This window comes from Podarcis vaucheri (assembly GCF_965113315.1).
Source record: "Podarcis vaucheri genome assembly, chromosome: 18".
Lineage (NCBI taxonomy): Eukaryota > Metazoa > Chordata > Lepidosauria > Squamata > Lacertidae > Podarcis > Podarcis vaucheri.
The window spans coordinates 1711756-1729302 of record NC_138756.1 but is presented as its reverse complement, the minus strand read 5'-3'; the positions used below and the strand labels follow the sequence as shown (position 1 = coordinate 1729302).

The window sequence follows — 17547 nt, the reverse complement described above, 5'->3', positions numbered from 1 at the left end:
ACAATTGTTAACAATACCTATAATAACAATAATAATTTATTATTAATTTATTAATTCCCCAGCCACTCTGGGTGGCTTCCAACCGAATATTAAAAACACAACACAGCATTAAACATTAAAAACTTCCCTAATATTACTATCTTTCTTATTGTGATTAGTGTTACTGTAGCACCCTGCTTGTGGTTAACGCTTAGCTGGAATGAAATATTCAACGCAGCAATAGAGAAATTAAAATAATTATTTATTTGTCAGACAAATAAATGAGAGGCACAGTGGTATATGGTTACCAAGCTCTGGCCTGGCTCCTGCCATTATGGCCAGCCCTTATATTCCCTTAATCCAGCCCCCTTTGCTCCTCCTGTGGCTGCCTCTGTCCAATCAGCCTAGTTGGATTTCCTATTGGCTGATTGCTATACCCAATCCTAAAAGATACACCCACATCCTCCTGTCCTTATATGGAACACAAACAGCTATATATTGTTACATCTATAAATGACAAATAAGTAGTAATATATCTTACATGTGTCTCAACAAGGAATCTTAATTACCAGCTCACCTCTTGCCCTCCTTGCCCTTTTGCCTTCTAAAACAAATGGTTAATCTTAAATTTTTATCTTAAACATATGTCAAGGATCTTGAGTTTCACATCAACATTGAAAGATCTCCTTCATTTGAAGGTTTCTAAACAAATGTTTGACAACTAATAAATCAGGACTGCTCAGGACGGCGTCTCTTGTCTAGCAAGGGGGGGCAAGACTGGTGGCTGACTTAATTTCAAAATACAACTCTTAGAACTATATGAAATCTAGCATTTCTTAAATCCTTTGCATAATTACATTTAAGACAATATATTTAATACATAACATAGGTAGCCTTTTAAAAGGAATAAGGCCTTTGTAAAGTAAAAAGGAACTCAGTAAAAAAACAGCTTCAAAAGAAGCCTCTCCAGTTTACAACCCCTCCTTCAGCCAGCTGCTTTTCCCATTAGACAAAAAGACTTGCTAGCTAGATGCTTCCCCATTTGGTCTTGGCCTTTTAACCTTAGAAAGAAGATCTGGGTCATTTACTGGGAGGCACATTGATATTATTTTACTATTTACCAACTATTAATTATGTTTATCTCTGCCTTTTTTATCTTCTGTAACATGTAGGGTCAGTTTCCTGTAATTTCAGCTTTTACGACTTTGAGAATTGTTTTCTGCTATCAATCAAAGGGGCCCTTGTCTAGAAGAATAAACATTACCAAGGTTGTAAACTGCTGGTCTTCTGGCTTGAAACTTTTGAAAATCTTTAAGCTCTCTTTAATATACAAGTCCTGATCAAACATTAATAAAATGCAGGCTTATGCCTGATGCCTCATTCCCCCCTTTCAAGCTCAAGGACCTTCGTCCCAAGTGTCCTTGATAGCTTGACCTTCATCATATTCCTGAGGTAAAGCTCTGTATAGGGCCATGATATGAGGTAGAGTTTCATTTGAAACCATCTTGCTAATTGTACTTCTAAAACATGAAATGATACATGGCATCATACATAAAACCATTACCACTACTGTCAAGAAAAACAAGCAAGACAATAGTATCCCTTTGAGTCCTGTGACATTAGGTAACCAATTGGTGAGCCATCCCATATCCCATCCTTCCCATGTTTGTACTGGGACATGTGCTATATTCTCCATCTTTGTGGCCAACACACGGATTGCCTCACCATTATCTGAAATGTTAAAGCAACAGGCATTCCCTGTCAAGTTCAAGACTCCACATAGGCCTCCCTGCTTGGCAAGTACATAATCCATTCCCATTTTCAGCTGCAAAATGGCGGCTCTACTTTCATCCAACTGTTGTGCAATAAGTCTCAAACTCCGGGCCGTTGCATTGGTTACAAGTTCCACTACTGCTTGCAATCGAATTATTCTGTTTAGATTATAAATAGGATCCCGTGCCCCTTGTATGAGCTCACCAGGATTCCAGGAGGCAGGATCATAATAGGCTATAATGCGCTCTGGTGGCCAATCATCAGTACCGCTCCAACTTTGGGTACTTCCTCCTGCTATATGAGAAATATCAGCGTTTCTTCGTGTTCGCTTGGCCAAATTAGTGGGCATAATCCACATTGGTGGCAATACCCATCCCAGGAAACAAGTCCCACTCCATTTGGAGGGGAGTTTCTTGTATGCCCATTCTCCACATATCCACCACAACCATCGTGTCTGAGGTCTTTGGTACGTGGAGTACAGAAGGCGAAATAGCAAAAGAGGTAGAGAGTTCACAGTGCAGTATGTTAGATTGCCTTTTTCTGTCACAGTTATGTTCCATACCACTTTCCATGCATGAATAAAAGGAGGTGCACAGGGCAAGGCATCCCGAGTTCGATAGGTAGTATCGTGTGCCCAGGTATTCTTAATATTATCCCAAGTATAGTGACAATGAGAAGAGCCTATCATGGTAGAATCAGCTGCATCTGATGATTTATGTACACAGAATTCCCCTTGTACAGGTATAACTCGTAATGGTTTAGTTGAGTTCCATCCGGGGAAATTCTGTACTTCTGTTTGGTGTGGTATTTCGCTTACCATACCAATGGCATCTAATGGTATCGGTAATAAGGGCATACCTCCCTCTGAATCATCTGGCCCGAGAGAGCAAACAAGGCAATTGGTCCTATTTGCAACATTGGCTACCATTTCAGCTAAACCTACCCACATATTGTGGTCATGGTGGAATCCATATTTAGTCAATTTGGCCAGATTCAAGGACCCTTCCCCTTCCCAAGGGATCAGGATTAATAATAGAATCATGTTGATGTCTAGCATATGCATTCCTTCCACAAAAGATTACCTTATAGTGATAGCAAATAAATATTAGTCCCAATATAATTCCCCCAGTGACAGGAATGGGGAACCACCAAGACCAAAACATATATCCCGAGGATCCCCAATGAGTAATATCTCTGATAATTGTTCCACAAGGGGGGGGCAGTCAATCAATTGTATAAGAGAATCTTTCCTTTCACAATCGCTGGTTCAGATGCTCCTCAAGCTTCAGGCGTGCGCAGGTCAGCCAGCTTCCAGGTTGTGGCTGCAGCAGGCCGGTCGTCTAATGTTGCCCGTGACCTAGCCCGTTCCCGGTAGGGCTAGATACAGGGGTTTTTGGAGAGAGTCAGTTTAAGAGGATTAGAGGGGTCACCTTTGCACGTCCAACTGCCTTCGGACTTCTTCAAACGGGAGTGATGAATCCAGGGGGTCACCTCAGCTACCTTCACCGCTGTTGGAGTAGAGAGCAAGACGGTGTAAGGTCCACGCCACTTAGGTGCAAGTGGATCACGTTTCCACTCTTTCACCCATACGCTATCGCCAGCCTGGAACTGATGAATCGGCTCGGCAATGCTGCACGGCGTGCGCTCGAGGGCCCACCTGTTAAGAGAAACAAAAACACGGGAGAGAGATTGCACTTGTCCCTGTGTCACATGGTCTCCTATTTGTTTAAGGTCAACTGAAATATCCTGAACAAAGGAGGGCGGTCTCCCATACAGGAGCTCAAAAGGTGACAACTTAAGTCTTTTTGTGGGTGCACACCGAACACGAAACAGTGTTATGGGTAACACATCTACCCATCCCAATCCCGTTTCCTGGGTTAATTTTGCCAATTGGGTTTTCAAAGTCCGATTCATTCTTTCAGTTTTCCCTGAACTCTGAGGTCTATAGGCTGCATGCAGTCTCCATTTCACTTGTAGGACTCGACATACTTCTTGTACTACTTGATCAATGAACGCTGGCCCATTGTCACTTCCAATGCATCTAGGTAACCCAAATCTCGGGATCAATTCAGTGAGGAGTCTCTTAGTTACCTCTCGTGCCTTTTCAGTTCGGGTGGGAAAAGCTTCAACCCATCCGGTAAGAGTATCCACAAACACAAGGAGATACTTGAATCCCTTAGAAGGGACCAGCTCTGTGAAGTCCACAATTAGGCTTTCCATGGGGACATATCCCACATGTTGGATTCCAGGAGGTTGTACCGGTCCCTGCCTGGGATTGTTTTTAGCACAAAGAACACATTTCTGTGAAATGCAAGTTGCTAATTGTGATAGATTAATAATATACAACTTCCGACTGAGACTCTCTCTGGTTGCAGTACCGCCAAGGTGAGTAGATTCATGATAATTTCTTACAATTGTGCCTGCTAGGTGATGAGGTACATAAATCCTATTGTCCGGCAGGATCATCCAACCGTCCTTCACAACCGCTCCTTCCTGTTCAGCCCACTTCCTCTCTTCTGGGGTATAGTGAGGTTTAACTTCTTCTGGAACTACCTCTGGTATGAGGGCTGCTATAAATCCTCCCACAGGCTTTTGGGCTGCCTCTCGGGCTGCTTTGTCAGCAGCATGATTTCCTCTGGTTATTGGATCCCTTCCTCGTCCATGACCTTTGCAGTGCATTACAGCAATCTGTTCTGGAGCCCATACTGCTTCTAACAGGATTTCTACTTCAGGTCCATATTTCAAGGCCTTCCCGTGGGCTCCTATTAGACCTCTTTCTTTCCATAGAGCACCATGTGCATGCAGGGTTAAGAAGGCATATTTAGAATCAGTATAGATGTTTGCCTTACATCCGGCTGCCAATTGCAGAGCTCTAGTTAAACCTATAAGTTCAGCTTTTTGTGCCGAGGTGCCAGCAGGCAAAGCTTCAGCTTCCACAACTTCCTCATTGGTGACCACAGCATATCCTGCTCGTCTGGCACCTTCATGCAGGTAACTGCTACCATCAGTATAATATACAACATCTGGATTTTTCAATGGTTCATCTTTCAGATCAGGTCTACTGGAATAAACTTCATCCATTATTTGGAGACAATCATGTGATTCTTCATCATCTACCTCTGGTAGGGGCAGCAAAGTCGCTGGATTGAGCATATTCACTACTCGTAGATGAATCCTGGGATTTTCACACAATAGGCCTTGGTACCTAGCCATCCTTGGGTTCGTTAGCCAATAACTACCCTTATATTCCATGAGTGTCAGAACAGCATGAGGTACATTCACATACATCGTCTGGCCGAAGGTAAATTTATCAGCTTCTTTGACAAGGCTGGCAGTGGCCGCTACTGCCCTTAGGCATGGAGGCCATCCTTTTGCTACTGAGTCCAATTGTTTTGACAAATAAGCTACTGGACGGTTCCAACTTCCTAATCTCTGGGTCAGGACTGCCGCTGCAATCCCATTCTGTTCATGTACATACAGCTGAAAGGGTTTTTCTGAATTAGGCAGTCCAAGGGCTGGGGCCTCCATAAGTCGTTGTTTGATAACTAAAAAAGCTTGTTGCTGCTCAGGTCCCCATACGAATGGGTCCTTTTCTGCACCTCGAGTGCTTTCATGTAAGGGCTTGGCCAGACTGCTGAAATCAGGTATCCATAGTCTACAAAACCCTGCTGTTCCCAAGAATCCTCTGAGTTGTTTCCTTGTGGTAGGTTCCTTGATAAGGCAAATAGCTTCTTTCCTCTCTGGTCTCAGTGCTCGTTGTTGGTGTGAGATGTCAAAGCCCAAATATTTGACCTTTTCTAAACATAACTGTGCCTTTTTCTGGGAAACTCGATAGCCAGCTTGCCAGAGCAAGTGGAGCAGTTCCTCTGTACCTTCTTTACAGGTATCAAAATCCTTTGCTGCTAGTATAAGGTCATCTACATATTGCAGAACCACCTTTTCTCCAGGTATTGAGGGGTAACTTGTTAGATCCTTCGCCAAGGCAGTGCCAAATAAAGTTGGGGAATTTTTGAATCCCTGGGGCAATCTCGTCCAGGTTAGCTGGCCTTTTGTTCCTGTCAAAGGGTCTTCCCACTGGAAGGCAAATATAGGTTGGCTCTGTGGTGCCAGCCGGCAACAGAAGAATGCATCTTTCAAGTCCAATACAGTAAAAAATGTTGCTTCTGGTGGGATCAAACTCAGCAGGGTGTATGGGTTTGGTACATTTGGGTGCAAGGTCTCGATAGCCTGGTTTACGAGCCTCAAGTCCTGCACTGGCCTGTATTCATCTGTCCCAGGTTTTCGAACAGGCAAAAGGGGTGTGTTCCATTCTGATTGGCAGGGTTTAAGCAGACCATATTTTAATAGGCGGTCCAAATGTTTTTGGATGCCCTCTGCTGCTCGCCGGGGTAAAGGATATTGCTTTACAGATACAGGGGTAGCCATAGGTTTTAAGGTTACTACAATTGGAGCTATATTCTTGGCCATTCCTGGTGGGCTATTTTCGGCCCATACTCCTGGTGGCACCTGTAGGGTTCGGAGGAGCTTGTTTAACTCTGTTTCCAATGTGGGTTGGACTTGCAGGGCTGACATTAGGCGCCATGATTGTTCCTTAGGTACTGAGAGGGAAATTATTCCTGCTGCCTTTGATGGCAGTTTCATTTCTGGACCTCGAGGAGTGAAGGTGATTTGGGCCTGCAATTTGGACAGCATATCTCTACCTAAGAGAGGTATTGGACACTCAGGTATATACAAAAACTGATGGGTTAAACGATGCCCCCCAATCTGGCATTCCAAAGGTTGGAGGAAAGACCTCTTAGCTGACTGACCAGTGGCACTTTTAATGACTACACTTTTGGATGCCTTTTTCTGCAATAGTTCTGGGAGTACTGAGTATTCAGCCCCAGTATCAATCATAAAGTCTATTAAATGGCTTCCTAATTGAATCGTGACCGTGGGCTCCTGGAAGCCTAACTTTATGGAGTCCGGTCGTTCCTAGTCTTGGGTAAAATCCTCCTCTGCCAGTCCAATGAAATTGTCTCTACTCTGTCCTTGTCCAGGTCTCTGATATCTTCCATCTCGGATCATTCCCCGTCCCCGTCCCTGGTTTCTTGGGCCGGAGCCTGGGCCTGGGCCTGGGCCTGGGCGTACTTCTTCCAACCTCAGGGGTTCAGGACACTCCCGCTTCCAATGACCCTCCTTCTTGCAATTTGCACATTGATTCCTTCCCAGTGGTGGATTCCTTCCCCGCCCTCTTCCTCCATTTAAGGGGCGGTAGTCTTGCTTCACTGCTGTGGCCAGCATTACCATCTTTTCCTTCTGCCACTTCTTCTTCTCTTGCTTCTCAGCCTCATCCCTATTCCGATAAACTCGGCGTGCAATGGCCATAATTTGGCTCATCAGCATCCCTTCCCATCCTTCTGATTTCTGAATTTTCTTACGAATGTCGGAAGCGCACTGGGCCACAAATGTAGCAGTAATCATTCTGCTGTTTTCAGGGGCTTCAGGGTCAAAAGGAGTCCATATACGATAGGCTTCCTGCAGCCTCTCTAAAAAGTCTCCTGGACTCTCATTTGATTTCTGTTCTACTTCTGAGACTTTAGACATATTAGTGGGCTTCTGGCATGCCCTGCGGATACCTTGCACAAGCGTCTGGCGGTAGGTGGTAAGCCTGGCCAGATGAATTGCATTGTTTGGATCCCAATTAGGATCTTCCAAGGGAAAGTTGTCTTGGAGATGACGGTCAATATTAAAAACATTTCCCACTCTGGCCTGCTCACGCAAATATATCTGTGCCTTTTCAATTATGTCTCTCCTTTCCTCAGTGGTGAACAGAGTATTCAGGAGCTGGCGGCAATCTGTCCAAGTAGGACTATGAGTATTTATTATTGAAGTCACCAAGTCCATCATAGCCTGAGGTTTTTCTGCGAAAGATGGGGTGTGTGTTTTCCAATTCATCAGATCCGTAGTTGTGAATGGAATGTACTGAAGGGTCGAAGTTCGAGGTGGCCGTCGTCCGGGTTGCCCGTTAACCAGCACAGGCTCCTCAAGTGCATCAAATACTCTTCTGAGAGGGGCTAGTACGTGATCTTTCTCTTCGCTTTGCTCTAGGGGCCTCAAATCATAGGGGATGGTATTTGTCCCAAGGCGTTCTTTTAGCAGCCTTATACGCCTGGCTGTATTGCTTGCTGACCGATTAAGGTCTCCCTGTAACTTCTGTAATAATTCTCTAGGACTTGGATGTACAGGGGTTTGGGGTAGGCAATCAGTTGTTCCACTAAAAGAGACTGTAGATGGAGTTCTACTGGGACTCACAGATGGAATAACCACTTCTGCTTGGGCTTTATTATAGGCCTCCAATGCCTCCTGAAGATATTTATCATAATCTATCAAGGAATCAAGTTCTGTGGCTCCAGCCCCATTATTCATTCCACTTTCTTGCCTTGGGGTTACAACTGGTGGAGTGTTTGGATTAGGCTCCCTTCGATGTGGAGCATAGGGTGGAGGTGGAAGCAGCTCTTCCTCTGGTCCCTCAAAAATGGGTTTGAGTTTATTTGGCAAGATTCCTTTCCTGGCTTCGGCTTTTACAGCCAATAATTTGCATCGTTGGACTTTGCATTCCCTTATCCATGGAGGATTTTTATTTAATGTGCTCAGCCAGGAATCTATATATGAAAATTGTTCTGGGCATCCTCCAGTTTCTTTGGCGATGTTAGACCAAAGTTTGCTTACTAAATTTATATCAAAGGTTCCTTGAGATGGCCATTCAGTATTTTGCTTCGGCCACTCTAATTCACATAACGTTCTCAGGCGCTCTGGCGTCATTTTGACTCCATATGCCCCTGAGAAGGCTTTCTTAAAATTACTTAACATGCATTCAAGAGGTGTATTTCCCCCCTTTGAACCCCCAACTCCCATTGTATGGCCCTGTGAAGTATCCACTCAGTCACTCACACACACACTTCGTGAGTTTCCTTGCTCAGTGAAGTCGCCTTACTGAGAACCGAAGTACTACCCACTCCACACTCAGGTCAGCTACAGATTGCTCTGTACTTTCTCACACATACAATGCGCTAGATACTTCACCACACACTACCTCCCATTCTTCCCTTTTCCCCCACCAGACCACCATCTGATATACCCAACCACCTAGCGTACTCAGTTCCCACTTACTGAGACGCAGAAGTTTGATCAAGACTTCTCTTCCTCCCAATTAATTGGAGGGCCAAAAATCCCTTTGTGCACTTACCCTTGGTTGGTTCCGTTTCCCCCCGGTCCGTCGCCGCCAGTGAGCAGGGTATCAGACAGATGAGACTTCTGCGTTCCCCTGGAAAAAAACTTTCCAGTGCGCGCTGGGTAAGCAGTTTAGAGATCCTCTCTCTTGTACCCTGCCCAGTAGGGCGAAGGGGCTGCGTTCCAGCAGACCACTTATCCGAGTCGCAGGCACCATAAAATGTAGCACCCTGCTTGTGGTTAACGCTTAGCTGGAATGAAATATTCAACGCAGCAATAGAGAAATTAAAATAATTATTTATTTGTCAGACAAATAAATGAGAGGCACAGTGGTATATGGTTACCAAGCTCTGGCCTGGCTCCTGCCATTATGGCCAGCCCTTATATTCCCTTAATCCAGCCCCCTTTGCTCCTCCTGTGGCTGCCTCTGTCCAATCAGCCTAGTTGGATTTCCTATTGGCTGATTGCTATACCCAATCCTAAAAGATACACCCACATCCTCCTGTCCTTATATGGAACACAAACAGCTATATATTGTTACATCTATAAATGACAAATAAGTAGTAATATATCTTACATGTGTCTCAACAAGGAATCTTAATTACCAGCTCACCTCTTGCCCTCCTTGCCCTTTTGCCTTCTAAAACAAATGGTTAATCTTAAATTTTTATCTTAAACATATGTCAAGGATCTTGAGTTTCACATCAACATTGAAAGATCTCCTTCATTTGAAGGTTTCTAAACAAATGTTTGACAACTAATAAATCAGGACTGCTCAGGACGGCGTCTCTTGTCTAGCAAGGGGGGGCAAGACTGGTGGCTGACTTAATTTCAAAATACAACTCTTAGAACTATATGAAATCTAGCATTTCTTAAATCCTTTGCATAATTACATTTAAGACAATATATTTAATACATAACATAGGTAGCCTTTTAAAAGGAATAAGGCCTTTGTAAAGTAAAAAGGAACTCAGTAAAAAAACAGCTTCAAAAGAAGCCTCTCCAGTTTACAACCCCTCCTTCAGCCAGCTGCTTTTCCCATTAGACAAAAAGACTTGCTAGCTAGATGCTTCCCCATTTGGTCTTGGCCTTTTAACCTTAGAAAGAAGATCTGGGTCATTTACTGGGAGGCACATTGATATTATTTTACTATTTACCAACTATTAATTATGTTTATCTCTGCCTTTTTTATCTTCTGTAACATGTAGGGTCAGTTTCCTGTAATTTCAGCTTTTACGACTTTGAGAATTGTTTTCTGCTATCAATCAAAGGGGCCCTTGTCTAGAAGAATAAACATTACCAAGGTTGTAAACTGCTGGTCTTCTGGCTTGAAACTTTTGAAAATCTTTAAGCTCTCTTTAATATACAAGTCCTGATCAAACATTAATAAAATGCAGGCTTATGCCTGATGCCTCATTACCTTTATTGCTACTAACACCAGTGACTTACAAGATCAAGCCCTATTCTGAGGTCTGGAAACCAAGCCTTATGAGGAATGGTTGAGGGAGCTGGGTTTGTTTAGCCTGGAGAAACTGAGAGCCATCTTCCAATATCTCGAGGGCTGTCACATGGAAGAGGGAACAAGCTTGTTTTCTCCCGCTCTGGAGAGTAGGACTCGAACCCATGACTTCAAGTTACCAGAAAGGAGATTCCAACCAAACATCGGGAAGAACTTTCTGACAGAAAGAGCTGTTTGAGAGTGGAGAATGGACTAGCTAGGAAGGTGGCGGCCTCTGTTATGTGATGGCCATCTGTTATGAATGAACTAGCTGAGATTCCTCATTGCCGGGGGTTGGGCTAGATGACCCTTGGGTCCCTTCCAACTCTATGATTCTATAAGTACCAGTGATAAGACAGTCCACAAAAGGAAAGGGGGCTGGAATGGAGGAGGGCAGGGGAAAGAAAACTCCTGGCACACATTCTTTCATGCTACAGAACTAAAAGATCTCCCCGCTTTTCTTCTTCTTTTTCTCTGGGGTGCTGTGTTAAGCGCTCACCCTAAGGGGAAACAGGTGTCCGTCCCCCCCTCCCCCTTAGAGGAAGTGGACTGGTCGGAACCTGTCTATGACATTGGCTCAGAATCCCAGCCTCACTGTGCAGTTGAGTGCCCCCCACCCAGCCAGCCTTGGGTCAGCAGCCTGTGAGTGGCTAGTTGGGCTGGGACAGAATCGGAAAATCTGGGGACAGCGAGAAAGCCGGAGCAAAACCTGAAGATCAATGGCTGGGAAACTGGTGAGGGGACCAGTCTCTATTGCTAATGGGAAGTTGCTAAGAGTGTTTTGAGTCCTTATTTTATTCTCTTGTTTCAGTTATGGGTGCCTTGAGTTTAAATGTTTTAATGTGTTTTAAAAAATGTTCATCTTTTGCATTTTAATGTTTGTGTTACTTGTCTTTATATTTGGGAATGAGCTGCTTATGACACATGAATTACTAAATGTATAATAAGCATTCTCTTTCTCCCTCTGCTACAAGCATTCTTTCTGGAAACCCCCTTGTTCCGTGTGGCTTCGATCCCATTAGCTTCCACCCAGCGTAGACCCATTCAGAGTCATGGGCCAGAGTTATTCCTTCTCATTCATTTCAATGGGTCTACTCTGAGCATGGCTGGTGTCAGATACAAGCCAGAGCCCAGGATTACATTCCTGGAAAGGCTTTTGCCTCTTCCTCATGCTGACACCCTCCCTCTTGTCAGCCTCCTGCTGTAGCTTCCTTGGGGCAGAGCCCTGCTTGTGTGGCAGATGCCACTCATTCTCTCCCCTCACCCTTCTCCCTCTTCCTCCACAGTTCCCCGAAACAGATATTGGGGATTCCGAGGATGTGTGCAGGAGGAGGTCCCTGAGCTTAGAAACCCTGGGGGGCTCTGAAGACATCAAAGAGGTACGTGGCAGAGAGAGGAGGGCCACCTTCTGGACCGGTCGCGAGCAAGGGGGCAGGCAGGCAGGGGGCTGCTGAGGGCAGGCTGTGCTTGCTGCCCCACTCATCCTGATGGATCAGCCCCCCATGGCGCCAGGGCTTGAGGGCTTCCCTGGCAAGCGAATCATTGCAGGCAGGAGGGTTTGGCTTCTGGGTTCCTGCCTGTCTCATTCTGGGCTGCTCTCTTTTTCTTCACTGCCCCCCACCCCGCCCACCCCCTCGGGGGTCCTGTCTCTGCCAGCAGTCAGCATCTGAGGGCCAAGAACCTCGTGACAAAGCGGCTGGCAAGGAGGAAGAGCCCAAGGAAGACCCGGGCAGCCCCCTGGAGGGAGAAGGCGAGGGCAAGAAGGAGGCCCCCAGACCACAGGGCACAGATTTGCTGGATTTTCGATGGGTAGGTGGCAGCAGCCTGAGGGGCAATTGGCAGAAGGGGAGGGGGGCATATCAACCCCACAACTGTTGCAACAAGGTCCTCACACTCCCCACACAGGGAGGAAGGAGAACGCAGAACATTGGTGTGCAAGCCCTTATGTAGACTTTTAAAATTGCCCACCCTGTAGCCCAAGACCCCCTCAAGGACACACATTACAGGAGGCGTACAGCAGACATCTTGTCTGTCAGGATACCTGTTAATGGTCCCTGATTGCATCGCCTGGGCAGCCTGGCCATTTTTTTGTAATGGCAAAGTATTTTGTAATACTCAGTTCCTGAATCCAGATCACAGGCTCACCCTATTAATGCACAAATATGCCCTTAAGACAGGATTTGTGAGCAAAAAGACAATGGGGAGGCTTTCTCATTTCCTTCCTCACTGCAGAGGAATATTTGAGGTCCCCGAGAGAGTCAAAATGGTTTCAGGATTGCTCCCCTCTACTATTTCAGACACGTGGTTTATATACTTATGTTTTTGTTTGCCTTGTACATTTATGAACAGGTCTTTTATATCTGAGACCTTAGAATTCTTATAACACTGTTCTTCAGACTTCTTCATATTGCTATTTTTGTTTGGAATTTGTCCCACAGCTGCAGGAAAAGGAAGAAAAGGGGTTACTACAAGAGCAGCTGTGGCCCCCACCTGACAACAACAACAAAGAAGACCCCCCGGAGCCCAGAGTCAAAGAGGTCAGAAGCATGTAGTAATTGAGTCCTAGGAACTGCCTGCCACCAGAATTGGCGAGATGGCAGGATTGGGTGGCCCTAAGTTGGAGTGGGTGGCCCTTGAACACAACTCCCAAGAAAAGAGTGTGCAAATTTCTATGGAATGGGACTGGGCTGAAGATGTGGCCCTCCAGATGTGGCTGGACTGAACTGCAACTCCCGTAGTCACTGCATGCTCGCTGGGAGTTGTAGTTTCGCAACATCTGGATGGCCAAAGGGACAGATTTAGGAATAAGGGCTGAAATTTGAATAGAAACACAACCCACCACTCCACAGTAGGGGGGGGGCTGAGAGCTAGGATAGTACAGGGTTGTTACTTACAAGGTCAAACAATGGAGCATGATTTCACTTCTTGCTTGGCAATGATGGTTTCCACCCATCCACCCATTAATGCAGAGACACGGATGCGCATGCCCCAATCTCCAGGGGTTGCAGGCAAGATACGCTTTTCAACATCGTGATATATCACCAGCTAAACACCGCGGTGTCCCCCTATATCTCGATGTCTGAAATAAAGTTGCAGCTGTATAGAGCCCTTGGCTGGCTTCACGGTTTTCCCCATGTTAGGATTTTTGCACAGCACACGAACACGCAGCTCATGATTTGCAATATATTGCCAGGTCAAAAATCATGAAACCTCAGGAAAAGCGGGGCGTTCTATTCTGGGAGCAAATCAGGAACCGGGACAGCTTCTGTAAATCTGGGAGTGTCCTGGGAAAATAGGGAGTCTTGGAGGGTCTCAATTCACCCAAACCAACCCTGCAATCCTACAGATCTAACACTCCAGCGCGATTCAGTTTCACTTCATTAGATTGCAGCCTTGTTTTCTTTCTTCTCTGAAAAATTCAAGGTCCTTCCTTATGACAATGCTAAGGCAGACCAACTTGCAAGGGCCACAGCGGATCACGAGGCTTACTACCTGGCCGATGACGAGGAAACGCTCCTGGGCGACTCCTGCGCCTCCACAGGCTACTTCCCCTGCTACCGGACCTACGAGGAGTTCCCCCGCTACCAGCCCCCTGGGCGCCCCGAGGACAGAGAGAGTGGGGCCCCCCGAGCGGGCAGGAAGAAGATCCCCCCCACCAAGGGGCAGGGAGCCCCCCACAGCCCCCCTTCGCCCCTGCCAGCGGCCAGTGTGAGCAGGAAGTGCCCTCAAAAGAGGAAAAACCGAGGGGCCCCGGAGAAGGAGCAGGCCACAGAAGGGGGGCTGAAGCCGCGGCTGCAAGACCAGCGCTCCCTGCCCCCCAACCCAGAGCAGGTGGGCGCGATGTGAGTTCAAATTCTGAGCAGGGCCCAGCAAGCATACCCTCCTAATTTAATCCAATGGAAATAGGGACGTATTATTCAATAATAATAATTTTATTATTATACCCTGTACATCTAACTGGGTTGCCCCAGACACTCTAGACAGCTTCCAGCATATATAAAGAGCGCTGAAAAACTCGGCATTTCCCCAATGAAAACAGGACGTCCTGAGGAAAAGCGGGACATTCTGGGATCACATAGAAAACCGGGGCGGCTTCTGTAAATCTGGGTCTCTCCCTGGGAAAAAGGGGCGCTGGGAGAGGTCTGCAGCAGGGCTTGTGGCTTTGCAGGGGACGAGGAGGTGCAAGGTCGCCCTCAGGTGTGCAGCTGCCTTGTGGGAGCAGCTGTTAGTTCGCCACACCTGAGCTGTGTGGATCCTCAGAGATCTCCTGCTCCCTGCAGCTCCTTCCAGAGCCCTGGGGTCAGGTGCAGGCAAGCAAGGCTCTGTTGTCAGTGAAACGGACTCTTCATTCAGGGAAATGAACAGACAACTCGGCCTAGTGGTCTCAGCAAGCCTTCCCAGGTGGTCTTGCCCCTGTGGAGCCATTGCCAGGACTGAAGGTCCCTGCCTTCCAACTCTCTAAGGCTCCTCCTCTCCCAGATGTTTCCCTAGCAATCTCAAACTGTATCTGCGCACAGTCAACCCCTTTCCATTTCTCTGTGCATCCTCAGAGACCCAGGGCAGGGGAGCTTGGGGCAGCCGGAAAAGGAGACTCTTCTGAATTGCTCCCTGTCGCAGGCTCTCCCTGCTCCCTAAACCCTGCTGCCCCGTCAGCGTCCAGCTCCTCCTCTCATTCCTCTGACCTCTCCTCCTCCGTGTCCCACCATCAGTCCCTTGGCTCTGGGCCTGCCTCCTCGGGGGTCTCCCTCGGGGAGGGGCTCCTCAGGTGGAGCCTCCCACCACCCTCTTGGCTCTCTCAAAAGCGGACAGGTGCCCACTGCTCTGCGCTGGCTGGCGAGGTCGCAGCTGGCACAGGGAGGGGAAGCCCCTGCAACCCTCCACAATAAGGAGGCCTCTGCAGTTCTTCAGCATCCAGCCCTGTCTGTGGGCAGCCCAGCCATAGGCCCTCCGGACCTCAAGCCAGGCATCGGAATAATTGATTATGTAGAGGCCGCCCATCTGAGTGGGTGGTTCCCAAGACATATGAAAACATAAAAAATGTAAAACATTAAACTGCCTTCAGCTATCTTCTGAAAGTCAGGTAGATGTTTATTTCCTTGACATCTGACGGACTGGGTGCCACTACCGAGAAGGCTCTGAGCCTGGTTCCCTGTAACCTCACTTCTCGCAGGGAGGGAACCAGCAGAAGACCCTCGGAGCTGGACCTCAGTGGCTGGGCTGAACGATGGGGAGGTGCTGCTTCGGATATACAGGGCTGAGGCCGTTCAGGGCTTTAAAGGTCAGCACCAGACCTTTGAATTGTGCTTGGAAATGTACTGGGAGCCAGTGGAGGTCTTTCAGGACCGATGTTATGTGGTCCCAGTCAGTAGTCTAGCTGCCGCATTCGAGGTTAGTTGTTTCCAAGCCACCTTCAAAGGCAGCCCCAGGGAGAGCGCATTGCAGTAGTCCAAGTGGGAAGTAACCAGGGCATGGACCACTCTGGCGAGACAGGGAGCAGGCAGGGAGGGTCTCAGATGGAGCTAGTAGCCCTGGACACAGAATTGACCTGCGCCTCCATGGACAGCTGAGAGTCCAAAATGACCCCCAGGCTGTGCACCTGCTCCTTTGGGGGCACAGTTACCCTACGCAGGACCGTCTGAATAGTAAGCAGTTTCCCAGAATCCCTTGGGCTGGAGGTAACTTGTTTGCTTTCCTCGCAGGTCAGGCTAGAGACGGAAGGAGGAAGAACAAGTCCCCAGCAGTGCCCTTCTGCTGGGAGTCGCCCCTCCGTCAAGGAGAGTCACAACACCCCCTCAGAGCCCCGCACGACCCCCTCACGCCTCAGCCTCCAATTCCTGGTCTCCTGGGTCCGGAAGATCTTCAGGAAAGCACCGTCGCCGCAGCCTCCACCACAACCCAGTACCAGCAGCGGGGCACAAGTGGGGAGGCCGCTGGCCAGGCGACTGGGGCGGTGGATTGCCCAGTACCGCGGTCGCATCCACCCCCAGTCAATGTGACTCAGACCTTGGGGGCCCGGTTGGGGTGTGTTGCAGGGTATTTTGCAGAAGCCAACCATTTCCATTAAAATTCCCGCTTTCTTCTTGGCTCACAACACAGAACTAAAACATGAGAGTCGTTTCACATCGCCACATGGGCACCACGGGTGGTTGGAGCATTGGCTGGGATGACCCTGCAATTGTAACCCTTTTTATACTTCCAGTGTACAGACCTGGCCTCCGCCCCTTTGGGGAGGTACTGTGGGGAGTGATTTAGGATTTTCACAGCACGGGAGGAGGATGTGTGCTCAAGGAGCCAGCCAGCAATAAACTGCGCGGAGTAAGTGAACTGTTTATTAGAAGAAACAGCTTGCTCAAGGGCGCCAGGCCCAATGAGCCCAGCAATTCTTCTCGGCCGATCTTGCCCCAAGGAGGCAGGGACTAAAGGTGGCCACTTCGCACAGCTGCCCATCGTCTCCTTCTCCCATGGGGCCTTCCCAGCCAACCTGAGACTCTGCCGGTGCGCCTGCCTCTCCCTCTTCATACCTCTTCTAGTGCTGGGAGACCGGGTGAAAGGGGAGACATCCTGGCTCCTTCACCAGCCTGACTCACCTGTGCCTCTTGGCATCTCTCCCTTCAAGGCTGAAACGCACCCTTGCTCTCCCTCCTCCACTGCTGGAGGCAGCAAGCTCCTAAATACCAGTTGCTGGGATCGCAGGTGGAGAGCCTTGCGGATTTGTAAGGCAAGGCCAGGATGCTGGGCGAATGTTTCCTTGTCCTGATCCATCAGGGATCTACTTAGGCCGTTGCGTACACAGTGCTACTGTTCGAGTGAACAAGACTTTCGGGGGGAGTGTCACCTCGCAGCCAGTTGGGATGAACCTGGAAGCTTCTGGGAAGCAACTTCTGGCTCTCCGTAAGCGAGACCTAGCTCAGTAGTGGAACATTTGCTATGTACACAGAAGGCCACCAGTTCAATCTCCAGGGAAGACGGAGGAAAGAGCCGTAGCCAAAACCCAAGGCAGCTTTTGACAGCAAGGACAGAGCTAGACAAAACAAGGATCTTAGTTTGTGTGTGTGTGAGCGCGCTCACATGACAGCTTTACATAG

The 17547-nt window shown here is 47.8% G+C and overlaps 1 protein-coding gene across 5 annotated transcripts; it reads left to right on the top strand.

The window, feature by feature from the left end:
* Positions 1 to 11052: 11052 nt before the first annotated feature.
* On the top strand, positions 11053 to 16566 carry LOC309522909 (uncharacterized protein). 5 transcript variants are annotated; one of them, XR_014215178.1, is made up of 7 exons: positions 11053 to 11196; positions 11749 to 11841; positions 12119 to 12271; positions 12901 to 12999; positions 13886 to 14293; positions 15633 to 15740; positions 16162 to 16299. XR_014215178.1 is itself a non-coding variant. In XM_082206616.1 (7 exons), the coding sequence occupies exons 1-6, from the start codon at positions 11182 to 11184 to the stop codon at positions 15718 to 15720; spliced, it is 867 nt and encodes a 288-aa protein (XP_082062742.1). In that variant the 5' UTR covers positions 11053 to 11181; the 3' UTR covers positions 15721 to 15740; positions 16162 to 16299. The 5 variants fall into 5 exon arrangements, 4 of the variants coding, with proteins under 4 accessions (XP_082062742.1, XP_082062741.1, XP_082062740.1 ...); XM_082206616.1 differs by having other exon boundaries at positions 13886 to 14304; XM_082206615.1 differs by lacking the exon at positions 15633 to 15740 and having other exon boundaries at positions 12122 to 12271; positions 16162 to 16566.
* The last annotated feature ends 981 nt before the right edge of the window (positions 16567 to 17547 follow it).

Coding starts and splice junctions, on each gene's coding strand:
- LOC309522909 (XM_082206614.1), top strand. Junction 11,842..12,118: donor GCTCTGAAGACATCAAAGAG/GTACGTGGCAGA, acceptor TGTCTCTGCCAG/CAGTCAGCATCTGAGGGCCA. Junction 12,272..12,900: donor ATTTGCTGGATTTTCGATGG/GTAGGTGGCAGC, acceptor TTTGTCCCACAG/CTGCAGGAAAAGGAAGAAAA.